At 48.9% G+C, this 12905-nt stretch overlaps 1 protein-coding gene across 7 annotated transcripts in view; it reads left to right on the top strand.

The window, feature by feature from the left end:
• Positions 1-12905, top strand: part of MYO16 (myosin XVI) — a 697134-nt gene that overhangs the window by 548534 nt on the left and 135695 nt on the right. For all 7 annotated transcript variants that reach the window (XM_070048580.1, XM_051849982.2, XM_051849978.2 and 4 more), the window contains 2 exons: positions 926-1006; positions 1967-2172. In XM_070048580.1, the coding sequence (XP_069904681.1) occupies positions 926-1006; positions 1967-2172 (287 nt within the window). The remainder of the gene's footprint in view (positions 1-925; positions 1007-1966; positions 2173-12905) is intronic.

The raw sequence follows: 12905 nt of genomic DNA, 5'->3' as shown, positions 1-12905 counted from the left end.
AGGTGCAAAATTTACTAATCCTTTTTACTAATTAAAAAAAGAACAAGAAAAGGAGGGAGGAACCATGAGTAAGAAAGCATCAATGGCCGGCGCCATGGCTCACTAGGCTAATCCTCCACCTAGCGGCACTGACACACCCGGTTCTAGTCCCGGCTGGGGCGCCGGATTATGTCCCGGTTGGCCCTCTTCCAGGCCAGCTCTCTGCTGTGGCCAGGGAGTGCACTGGAGGATGGCCCAAGTGCTTGGGCCCTGCACCCCATGGGAGACCAGGAGAAGCACCTGGCTCCTGGCTTCGGATCAGTGCAGTGCGCCGGCTGCAGCGCGCCAGCTGCGGCGGCCATTGGAGGGTGAACCAACGGCAAAGGAAGACCTTTCTCTCTGTCTCTCTCTGTCCACTCTGCCTGTCAAAAAAAAAAAAAAAAAAAATCAAGCCCGCATATATTCAAAGAATTCCTGACTGCAGTTAAATCTATGGGAAAATCCGTGATTATTACGTCAAATTGTCTTATAAAATAGTATAATGTTGCCCCCAAAGGAAGCTACATTTTGGGATAAATGTGAACAGTTAGGGACACAACCAAGATACGGCAGAGAGTTTGTCCTACCACGTGAACCACGTCTGTTCTCAGATCAGAGCGAGGGCGACGGCGCTGGATCTGTCTCACACACCAGCCGTGTGTTTGAACACGTGGCAGGAGCGGTTCTTATTCCAGTGTGGTTGCCCATTTCTTCCGTGTGCAGTCACATCACAGCACATCGTTTGGATTTTACCGTTTGTGTTTCAAGTGTGTTTGCCTATAAGTGAATTTACATCAACACAAGATTTAATACTTTCTTTCCCCTCAAACTAAAATTCACTAAAATCCACATACTCTTTTTCCTTCTTCCCTCCCTCCCCCTCCCTCCCACCCTGCTCTCATTACAGTTATTAAAAAAGAAAGGGACGTCTGCGTTTCTGCACAGGCTGGGAAGGGGCGACCCCGCCACATCAGCATCGCGGCTCAGGGTGAGCGGAGCTCTGGATTCTGCGGGGAGGACCTGTGCAGTGCGTTCTCCACTGCTGACACCCAGGACCTTCAGAAACCAGTGAGACACACACACACGCCCAGCACACACACTCACACACACTCACACACACGTGTGTGCACACTCACACACACTCACACACGTGCGTGCACACTCACACACACACACTCACATGTGCACACAATCACACATGCCCCAACACACACCCACACACACTCATACACACTCACATACATGTGCATGCACACTCAAACATGCACACACACTCACACATGCACACACTCACACACGCCCATGCACACACTCACACACACATGCTCCCATGCAGACACCCACTCACACCCCCACACTCACACACACACTCACATGTGCACACACACACGCACACACACTCCCGCCCCATGCACACACTCACACACCCCCCAACACACGTCCCCCCCACACACTCCCCATGCACACACTCACACAAACACCCCCAACACACGCCCCCACACACTCACACACATACCCACACACACTCACACGTGCACACACTCATACGCACACACACTCACGCCCCCATGCACACACACACCCCCAACACATGCCCCCTACACACACTCACACCCCATGCACACACACATACCCTCACACACGCCCCCACGCACACACACACACACTCACACACAAGCCACCAGGCACACACACACATATGCACACACATAAGCCCCCAGGCACACACTCACACACACACACCCTCATGCACACACTCACACACACACTCACACACACTCACATGTGCACACTCACACAAGCCCCCAGGCACACTCTCACACACACTCACGGTAAATAAAGCATAATACACAAGAGCCGTGGACTGAGATAAAGACTTCTTAAACAACTGCTTTATAGTTTGAGTCGGTCTCCCCTGGGAGAGTCACTGGGCTACTTCTCTCCCTAGAAATCGCTGGCAGACATCATTGGAAAACTCCAGAAGTGCACTCCACACTTCATTCACTGCATCAAGCCCAATGACTCAAGGCTGCCAGACACCTTTGATAACTTCTACGTGTCTGCCCAGCTGCAGTATATCGGGGTCCTGGAGGTGGTGAAGATTTTCCGACGCGGATACCCTGCCCGTCTGTCTTTCTCGGATTTCCTGTCGAGGTCAGTTCCCCTGCTGTTCTGATCACTGTTTCACTCACGGGTCGGAGTAGTATGCTAGCAATACCTTAGCAAGAACCTCTGGTGTCTGCTTTTATTGTTTCTACTCTTCTATGTTGAGTCAACAAAATATTTAGAGACTCAATGAAGGCACTGACAAAGCTTAGATAACAGGTTGTTAAACGTCACTGAAGCCAATACCTTGGAAACTATTTTCGTATTCCCTTATTTAAAGATCTGTAAAATTATTGCCTGTAATGTTTTCATGAATACATTTATTATCTAAGCAGAGAATACTTTATGTGACTTCTTTATAGCAAAATAGTATTATAAACAAAATAGTATTTAGGTCAAGAAATTACATTCGTGGGCCAAATCCTGCCCACTCTATATTTTTGTAAATAAAGTTTTATTAGAGTATAGCCATAAACACATGTCTCCGTGTTACCTGAGGCACACCATAGAGTATCTGTGACATAGTTACTCCCTGGCCCTTTAGAGAAGAAGTTTGTTAGCTCTTGCTTTAGGTGAATTCGGCTGATAAGCCTCTTGGGCACAAGGATTGCACAGATTACCAGGGAAACACACAGTGCAGCCCTCCTCCCATAGGGCTTGGTCCTGGTGGGCTGCAGGGAGCGCCTGTTTTCCCAAAGCCAACACTGACCTTTCAGGGTATATACGTCTTTGTATGCATTTGATTGCATTAGGAGCCTTCGTCAGATTGTGACCTAATAGTGGTGATGAGTCCTTTGTAAGGAAATGAGTTGTCGTGTGGTAACTTAATACTCACTGTAGACCAAGTCTGTCTTTGATCACCTTGCTGTGACTGTGCGCTCTGCCTGAGAAAGGTAGCGACTTTAAATGCTTAGCAACTAGTGGTCATGCTATGCTATTAATGTCTGGGCTGTGCACGGAAGGACCAAAAGGTGGCCACTTGGAATGAGAAAAAACTTCTGAATGAAGGAAATATTAATCTTGGTGAAAATCATGTAAATGTCTGGTTTTAGACAGTTGAAAAATATAAGGGAGAATGGACAGCCAGAAACCAGAAAGCAGTTAATCTCGTAGAAAATGAGATGAAACTTTAAAATAATACCACTGTAAAGTAGTATCCATCTTAAGACTATGAAATCAAACATTTATGGTGAAAAGTTAATTATATAACAATGTATGGAAAAATCTGCCTGGTAAACCATCTGTCCAAAGAAGATTTTAAACCTGTTGTTGGCTCATTCAGAAAAAAATAAATAAATAAATCAGAAATCTGTAAACCTCTAAATTTGCAATATTTCGTTAGGAACAAAAGGTAAATTTAAACTATGATTGAAATCCTGTCTTCAATTTTAAAGCATTTGTTTTTTCTAGAAAAAGTAGTCGCCTTTGCTTATTATTCATTCTGATTGATTTCACAAAGAAGAAGGCGGCATCGTGGGACTTCCGCTCGTCCCAGCCAGTCTGAGTAGAATACCCTTAGGAGACAGGGGAGCTCCCGCTGATGGGGGAGGGGTGTTTAGCCTGCAGAATGTCTGCTTCCCACAGAGAGAGACGTGAGTCTGCAATCTAAAAGATGCGTTTCGATGAGAGATTGGACATGTTTGTCTCTTCATTGATAGGCGATAGCTGCTAGGTTGAGTGTTACATAGGGACAAGTTAAACTGGACTGCAGGAATTAATTTGTGGGTTGTTTTGATGGGAGACACGGGGTCATAGCAGCAATTATTTTGCATTATTGCCTTTCGTGTGCGCAGCGCTTGTCTGCCTGACTGTTCCCCAGGTGGAAGTCCATTCATAACCTTCAGGGAGGTTTGGCTGCGTGATGAAGTGTTTCTCACATATTACAGTTCATGTGTTAAAATCAGCCTCCCCACCCCTTTAAGAACAAGCAGCCTTTGGGTCCGTGAGTCTGAAACCCACCTGTATGTACGTTTAAAATAATAATTCAGACCTTCTGAATCGGAATCAACAGAGAGTGGATTCCAAGGACCCCTGGGTGTGAGGGCTGCCCTGGGCTTGGGGATAAGGTGAGGTTGTCTGCCAGGAACAGGTGGTCCCACCGGATCCCAGGTCTTGAAAAATTCTACGTTGATTAACAGTGCAAAGCCTTTCCGAGTAGTTCTCCAACATCAGAGCCCATCTGACCCCTGAAGGCATGCTACAATGCAGAGTCCTGGGCGCCAGCCAGTTTCAGGTTCCGTGGGTACAGCTGAGGCCCGGGGCCAGCGTTTGGAGCATCCAGGCCATGTGGAAGGTGCCGGTGCCCTGTGCGTGACACCTGGAGAGCCTCCAGGCACTTTGCAGCAATGATTTTGTTCGCTTTGTTGTCACCTCGTCAAGCGTTGAAAGGATGCCAGGGCTGGACAAGCAAAGCACACTTGAGGGGACATAAAACCTCCAGCCCTGCCCCAGACTGACTAGCAAAATCTGCAAAGCTTTTAGGATTCCCAAGTGACGCGTGTGCATGCAATGTTGGGGAAACAGCGTTGGTGGATTCCTATGCTGGATACACACGTGTGCACAGTGTTGGGAAGCAGCGTTGGTGGATTCCTATGCTGGATACACACGTGTGCACACAGTGTTGGGAAACAGCGTTGGTGGATTCCTATGCTGGATACACACGTGTGCACACAGTGTTGGGAAACAGCGTTGGTGGATTCCTATGCTGGATACACACGTGTGCACACAGTGTTGGGAAACAGCGTTGGTGGATTCCTATGCTGGATACACACGTGTGCACAGTGTTGGGAAACAGCGTTGGTGGATTCCTATGCTGGATGCACACGTGTGCACACAGTGTTGGGAAACAGCGTTGGTGGGTTCCTATGCTGGATACACACGTGTGCACAGTGTTGGGAAACAGCGTTGGTGGATTCCTATGCTGGATGCACACGTGTGCACACAGTGTTGGGAAACAGCGTTGGTGGATTCCTATGCTGGATGCACACGTGTGCACACAGTGTTGGGAAACAGCGTTGGTGGGTTCCTATGCTGGATACACACGTGTGCACACAGTGTTGGGGAAGCAGCGTTGGTGGGTTCCTATGCTGGATACACACGTGTGCACAGTGTTGGGAAACAGCGTTGGTGGGTTCCTATGCTGGATACACACGTGTGCACACAGTGTTGGGGAAACAGCGTTGGTGGGTTCCTATGCTGGATACACACGTGTGCACAGTGTTGGGGAAGCAGCGTTGGTGGGTTCCTATGCTGGATACACACGTGTGCACAGTGTTGGGAAACAGCGTTGGTGGGTTCCTATGCTGATACACACGTGTGCACACAGTGTTGGGAAACAGCGTTGGTGGATTCCTATGCTGGATGCACACGTGTGCACACAGTGTTGGGAAACAGCGTTGGTGGATTCCTATGCTGGATACACACGTGTGCACACAGTGTTGGGGAAGCAGCGTTGGTGGGTTCCTATGCTGGATACACACGTGTGCACAGTGTTGGGAAACAGCATTGGTGGATTCCTATGCTGGATACACACGTGTGCACACAGTGTTGGGGAAGCAGCGTTGGTGGGTTCCTATGCTGGATACACACGTGTGCACAGTGTTGGGGAAACAGCGTTGGTGGATTCCTATGCTGATACACACGTGTGCACAGTGTTGGGAAACAGCGTTGGTGGATTCCTATGCTGGATACATACATGTGCACAGTGTTGGGGAAATAGTGCTGGTGGGTTCCTATTCTGGATCTGAACCAGGATTCATCTTGTGTGATGAATAATCGAAAATTGCATTAGTCTATTTTCTTCCAGTTTGTTGTGAGAGTTTCTTACAGACATGTGTCAAAGAGGCTCTGCACTACAGGACACTCAGTGGCTCCCCATAGCCTTGGTAGCCACATGAATCTCCCTATCCATGGTTCCAACAAGCAGTTGTCCAAATAGCCTCTTCTTTGGCCGGCGCCGTGGCTCACTAGGCTAATCCTCCACCTTGCGGCGCCGGCACACCGGGTTCTAGTCCCACTTGGGGCGCCGGATTCTGTCCCGGTTGCCCCTCTTCCAGGCCAGCTCTCTGCTGTGGCCAGGGAGTGCAGTGAGGATGGCCCAAGTGCTTGGGCCCTGCACCCCATGGGAGACCAGAAGCACCTGGCTCCTGGCTTCGGATCAGCGCAGTGCACCAGCCGCGGTGCCCATTGGAGGGTGAACCCACGGCAAAGGAAGACCTTTCTCTCTGTCTCTCTCTCTCACTGTCCACTCTGCCTGTCAAAACAACAACAACAAACAAATAGCCTCTTCCCCCGGAGGAGAGTGAGGAACATGGCTTGCTCTCTCTCTCTCTCTCTCTCTCTGTGTGTGTGTGTGTGTAGTGTTATATAGCATAATGTTATTTTGCCCTTATTTCTGTATTTGTAATGTGTCACATCAGTACTAATCTTTATTAAACAATCTTTGTTAAAATAATATGTGCAGATAACACACTTTAAAATTAGATGTAGTTTTTCATATACTTGCATTTCTCAATGATTTCTTCTAGGCAAGCGCTATATCTTACAGTGTTGTGCCTTGTAAGTGTTGAATGTTTTCAGAAGGAACGCGGCATTGGAGATTAGTGGTTGTCCAACTGAAAGTAATGTTCCTGCATGGTGGAGAACAGACAGTGCCTTAGGAATGAGTAGGGCGGGAAGGGAGATGATCCGCTCATTCCAGTGCTCCTTCAGCATTCCCTGCTTAAAGTCTCCCAGCGACAGGTAACTGCGGATGTGCGGTGCTGTGGCAGTGGCAATGGCATGACTAATCTGTCTCAGAGGAAATTCGTCACCATCTCTCTTCAGTGAACAGAGTGTGGAGTCATAGCCCAGGAAACGCTGACCCAGAGGAAGTTATCGGCGTCTACAGCACTTGAGCCAAGTGCGATCAGCATTGGCTGCGTCCAGAACGAGGCTCACTGACTGGTTCTTGAGCGTCCCTTGGGCTTTGAGGTCATCACAAACGGCTGTGCAGTGCACAATAGTTGTGTCACCACAAAGATCTTAGAAAATTAAAAAAAAAAAAGATGTGCAGCTTTTCAGTTTGGAGGCAGGCAGCTGCTTACTTGAGCAGTGTTTGTTATTTCTGGGATGCAGTGTGGATACCGGACGTTTCCTTGGAACCTCCAGGCGGGCGGGAGACCGTAGCTTTGCCTGGCGGCGTCCTGGCTTCAGGAACTGGCAGCACGCCACGTCTCCTGATGGAAACTGCAGAAAGACATCAGCACAGGGACCCTGTACTGAGCAGATGTAAACGTGTGCTTCGTGATTGGTTCCCTGCGCGCTTTTTGTCCAAGGCAGCTTCAGAATAGGATGGCAAGGGCCCCAGGACACGGTCCTCCAGGGTCAGAGACTTCATGAGCTTGGATATGTGAGGAGCAACGCGGGGTGGGGGCAGCACTGATACCACGTGTAACCGCGGTGCCCAGTTAGATTACCCATAGTGGCAGACTGAACCCTGCCCCTCCAAAATCCTTATGCTGAAGCCCTAGCCCGCTGTGTGGCTGCTGAGGGGGAATGAATCTGTAACACAGGCACTGAGGTTAAATTAGGTCGGAAGAGTGTGGCTCTGATGGGTTAGGATTAATATCCATATGAGAAGAGACAATGGAACAGGGCCGGTTTTCCTCCCTCTTCTCTCTCTCACTCTCACTGTCCACCACGTATGGACACAGCAGGAACGCATGTGACTGTGAGAACAGAGAAAGCCCCAATCAGAAGCCCGATCTGCTGGCACCTAGCCTCGTTTCTGTGGTTGAAGCCGCCCAGCCTGTGGTTCCTGGTGGTGGCAGTCCAAGGCGATGGAACTAGCCATGTTTACAGTGTATGCAGTAGGTGGCTGAGCTGGACAAATAATATTGGGAAGCCTTGGATACAGCGTTCTTGTTACTGGGTCCCTCTTCTGTTGATAGAAGGAAGCCCATGGCTTCAGAACTCTGCGGCTGCCTTCCTATGATCCTACTGTCTTTATCTTTCCTCCCTCCCATGCTGTTTACGACTCATGCCAGTCTCTTCCATGAAAGACCTGTATAAAACCCAAATAGGTTTGAGTCTCATCCCTGTGCTCATCGCACAGCTTGTTAGATCACGCTGGAGCAATCCACACGTGTGTCCGTTTTCTACTCTAGCCCAGAGGCGTCAGAACCGCAGCCCCTGGGCTAAACCTGGCATAGTGCTGCTGCCACCTGTGTTCAGCCGAGATCTGGAGTGGCCGTGGAAGTGCCTACAGAGCTGCACCCTCGGCTGTGCCCCTTGGTGTATGAAGCATCTAGTATCTTCTCTCTGGCCCTTTAGGGAATAGTTCACCTCTCTCTGCACTAGACTGGAAGAGATGTGCCAGGCCACAAGGGTGGTTGTCTACCATGCTAGATCCAAACTCTGTGAACCTGGTGCAAGAAATCTGTGCTGCTTCTCTATACCCGTGAGTGCTGGTGTTGATCCGAGTCTTCAGTGTGACAGGTATTTTATAATACTGGAGGTGTTTTATAAGCCAACTCCCAACAATCAGAGTGAGCAAAACAAAGGGTTATCTCCCTCATGCATTACCTGGGACTGAGGTTTGGAAGGAGGATACCTGGCCCCACATCACTCTTGTTTCATGGTGGAATGCAGGGTTAAGGACAGTGCCGGTCTAGGAAGTGCTCGTGCTGTGTCAGAGGCTGAGATGGGCGCCTGCCACTCCCTCGTAAGCCGTTGGTGAAAGCAGTGGGTTGGCCAGGATCAACGTAGGGTGGAGAAGGACCCCCTGGTAGGAAGTGACTGCAAGCGCACAATGAAGAGTGGGGTCTGTGGACTTCTGGCTCAGGTGTCTCTTGCTGTGTATCAGACCATCCCAAAGCTCAGCGACATAAAACAGCGATGTGCCCTGACTCCAGCTCTGTGGGTGAACCAGAACTAGTAGGGCCCATTCTTGCACGAAGTGTACTCCCCAGTTGTCAAATAGCAGAAGAGGCTGGTTTTGCTAGAGCCTGGCTGGGCTGGGGACACACGATGGTTTCTTCGCTCACGTGTCTGGTGCCACAACCCTATGGCCTGTCTTTCTCTCTAGTTGAACAGCCCAGACTTCCCACACAGGGGCCCAAGGTCCCAGGATACAGGAAGAGAAGCCCATAGTCCTGAAAGGTAGGCCTCGCACTGCCACACAGAGCACACCCCGTTCCGCTGGCCGGAGTTGTCCAAGAGCAGTCCAGGCCATTGACATGGGAAGGAATCAGTGGATGGAGCCAACGTGGTCACAGCCTTGTAAAGAAAGAACATGCAGGGTCGGTGCTGTGGCAAAGAGGGTAAAGCCGCTACCTGCAGCACCAGCATCTCGTATGGGCTCTGGTTTGAGTCCTAGCTAATCTGCTCTGCTCCAGCTCCCTGCTAATGCACCTGGGAAGGCAGCAGAGGATGGCCCAAATGCTCGGGCCCCTGCAACCCATGTGGGATACCCAGATGAAGCTCCTGGCTCCTGGTTTCAGCCTGGCCCAGCCTTGGCTTTTGTGGCCATTTGGGGAGTGAAGCAGTGGATGGAAGACCTTTCTCTAACTGCTTTTCCAATAAGTAAATGAATATCTTTTAAAAAAAAAAAAGAATGAAAGACCGTGCATATAATTGAGAATTAAACAGTCTTCCACAGTTCTGCTGACAGGTTTGACTTGCTGTTACTTCTCTCTCCAGCAGGGATATGTTAGCTCACTAGGTTGGATAATAGGAAACACTGTCCGAGACTACTGAAAATGTGGATCTGAGGGATTCTCCAAGGACACGTCTCGCCTGCACCACCCATCTTCTCTGAGTTCTCATTAATAGTCTGGATGCTTACGACAGTGTTAACTCATCCGTTATTTTCAGCACAGTGATCTGGAATGAGCCAGCTTATTTGTACTTCTCTTCTTGGAATGCCGGCCTTCCCAATGTCATTCTCTCTGGGATCTGGAGGGACGTCTTTGGGAGGCTAACCCTAAGTTGTGGGTGGCAGACTCCCAGGGGAGTTCTTAGGGATTCTTTATGGTTGGCTGGGAGGGGTAGGGTGGCCACACTGAATGGGGAGGTTGAACTTTTCGTGAGGTAGACAGATTTGGCCAGGACAGAGGACTTGAACAGTGAAAGCAGCAGAGTGGTTGAGATTATGCTTGGCACCAGAGCACCCAAGAACTGTGTCTTCCGTTTGTCATTGGAAGAAATCCCTCTTAGAAATAGTCTGAATCATTTGGCTTGTTCAAAGGAAAAAGTTGTAAAAGAATACAGACATGGGGAGAGAGATGAAAGAAGACACATTTGGGTTTACTGGAGTAAAGTCCTGTTCAGAGGAGCGGACAGTCGCCAGGCACGGCTGTGCTGATCTCCTGGCAGTGTCCTTGAATGTTGGTGATGCCAGTTACTGTCCAGAACTCTTCAAAACGAATGTGAATTAGTGAGGCCAGGAGATAGTCAACATTCTAAAAGCTTTAATTGGCAAAGGAATTATTGTATTCGAGGTAATTCTGCCAAGTCCAACCTTTCAGCTGAAACTGTTCAGCGGGGTTGGCTGATCGTATGAGATTTAATGAAATTTGAGCATAAAATGGGTCTGCAAGTTTTTTTAATGAGATGGAAAATACAAGGGAGAAGCGTAAGTCATAGCTAGAAGACAACTTCATTAAGTATATCTTTGTTTGGAATTTGTTCTACTGCTCAAGGGACTTTGGATAGTAAGTTCCCCCTACTCTACTGCAGCGATGGGCATATTTTTGCTTTGATGGGCCAGGCGGGAAGAACTGTGGACTCCCAGACCCCGTGGTCCTGACCCAGCCCTCAGCAGAAAGCGGCCATTAATGGCCTCTAGAGGAACAGGCCAGGGCTGTGCACATACACTGGCTTAGCTGGGAGGCGGGAGGTTCAGGCTCAGTGGGACTCGTTATGGTTCAGCTTAGCCTCCTCTGACAGCATCCTGTGGGTACCAGTCCTTTAGACAGAAGGACAGATATGAACGGTGCCTGGGACGTTTGCTCCCGTGGTCTGGCTCACCGCCCAGTGTCTACTCCATTAGGTGAGTGATCCCCAGGACAGCCATCAGTCACCCATCCACCCTTTGTTTCTTCATTTGTATACAAGTGGTTCTCTCCGTCAGCATGTCAGTGTGAGTTAGGACTCACACCGTTGTGACCGCGGGCACTGGAGACCATCAGGGACCATCTGGTAGCCACCGTGAGTGAAGCTCTGGCTTCTGCACCTGTTGTCCTATTCCTCACAGGGAGCTCCACGGTGCGATGTCAGTTGTTATGGAAACTCTGAGTACCACGTCTGTGATGCCATTTTCCCCTCAATGACACTGAGCACTGGGCGTTACCTCATTGAATCCTCATAACACACCCGTGAGTTTCATTATTACCCACACACCTGTTTTATAGCTGTCTCTTTATGTTTGAACGCTGCTAGTGTCCCTAGGCAATAGCTCAGGTGTGCTGTTCAGCCGAGAGGGAAGGAAGTCCCTGGGGATTTCGGAAACTCAGTTCTGGGCCCTACACTCTACCATTTCTCTGTTTTCCAGGCTTGCAGCCTCTCCCACCATGGAGATAATGTGGCTGGAGAAGCTGGCCTCCAAAGAATTAGTTTCAAGAATAAGAAAAGTGGTACCTAAAATTGGAGAACTGTAGTTTTTCATTTAGAACAATGTGAAAAACAAAAGTACATATTTGATTACTTCCTAGTAACTTTGGAAAAATAAAATCCCCCAAGCTGGCCAGCCAAAATAGTTTAAAACAAATATGGAGTTCCACTGAGCAAGCATCAGTCCAAGGCAGAGGAAACCAGGGTGATGATTGCCATTCTAACAAGTAGACGGGGAGCTGTTTGCAACAAGATTTCAATATTTTGACAGTTGCACTGTATTTTTAATATGATCATTAGTGTCCATAAAATAATCCAATGCCAGGATTCTGAGTCACGGAGCTTGGAGACGTGGAAGAAAACAACTGTTTCTCTGCATGTCGTTTGTCCACAAGGAGCTGAAAATGATCCCTGCCCCCCCCCCATCACTGATTAGATTAGCTCTGCACTTGCCCTTAGCTCAAAGGTTAGACAGTGACCCAGAGGGTGCAGGGTCTCCATCTCTACAGAAAAGAAGTTTCCTGGGCCAGTCCAGCCGTGTGGCGGTGTCTGGGACCCTGCACTCACCCGGGCAGGCTGGGGAGGACAGGGTGTGGCTGCGTCCGGGGACTCTCAGCCTTTCAGAACACTCTTTCTCCCTTCTCCCCAGTGTCCCAGGGCTCCCTCATGCATCCTTACTATCAGCCGTGTAGATGGTGCACCCCAAACTTCCGGGATGGGTCAACAGTCATTGCCTTCTTGACCCCAGATCACTCACATTCACATCTGGGCCTGTGTCCTCCTTCCCACCCAAGCCTTGTCCTGACACAGTTTCCAATGCGGTTCATCAAAGATCCTCCATCCAGAGTACAAGAAAATGTTAAAGTCAGGCAAAACATCGATTCTAATAAAATCCCAATAGCCCAGATAGTCTGCATTTTGGACCATAAGTCTCCTTCTATTATTAAGTTTCCAGCAAGACTAAAAGTTCAAAGATTAATATGACTTGTAAATGAAAGTCCAGAGCTATTCAATTAAGAAATTGAAATCTCAAATCTTATTAATTTGCCTTTCTGAGTTAAAAGTCCAAAGTCCCGTATCCATGGTTCCATTATTGTCCCGAGCCATCCTTTACATTTTCTTGTTTTTCTTAGTCTTCGCTGAAAAGGTCTCAAACCTCCCTGTCCAGCTGAGGACTGTGCAGCACGGTA

Source organism: Oryctolagus cuniculus, chromosome 9 (assembly GCF_964237555.1).
Source record: "Oryctolagus cuniculus chromosome 9, mOryCun1.1, whole genome shotgun sequence".
NCBI classification, from domain to species: Eukaryota; Metazoa; Chordata; class Mammalia; order Lagomorpha; family Leporidae; genus Oryctolagus; species Oryctolagus cuniculus.
This window is presented reverse-complemented; position numbering and strand designations above follow the sequence as displayed.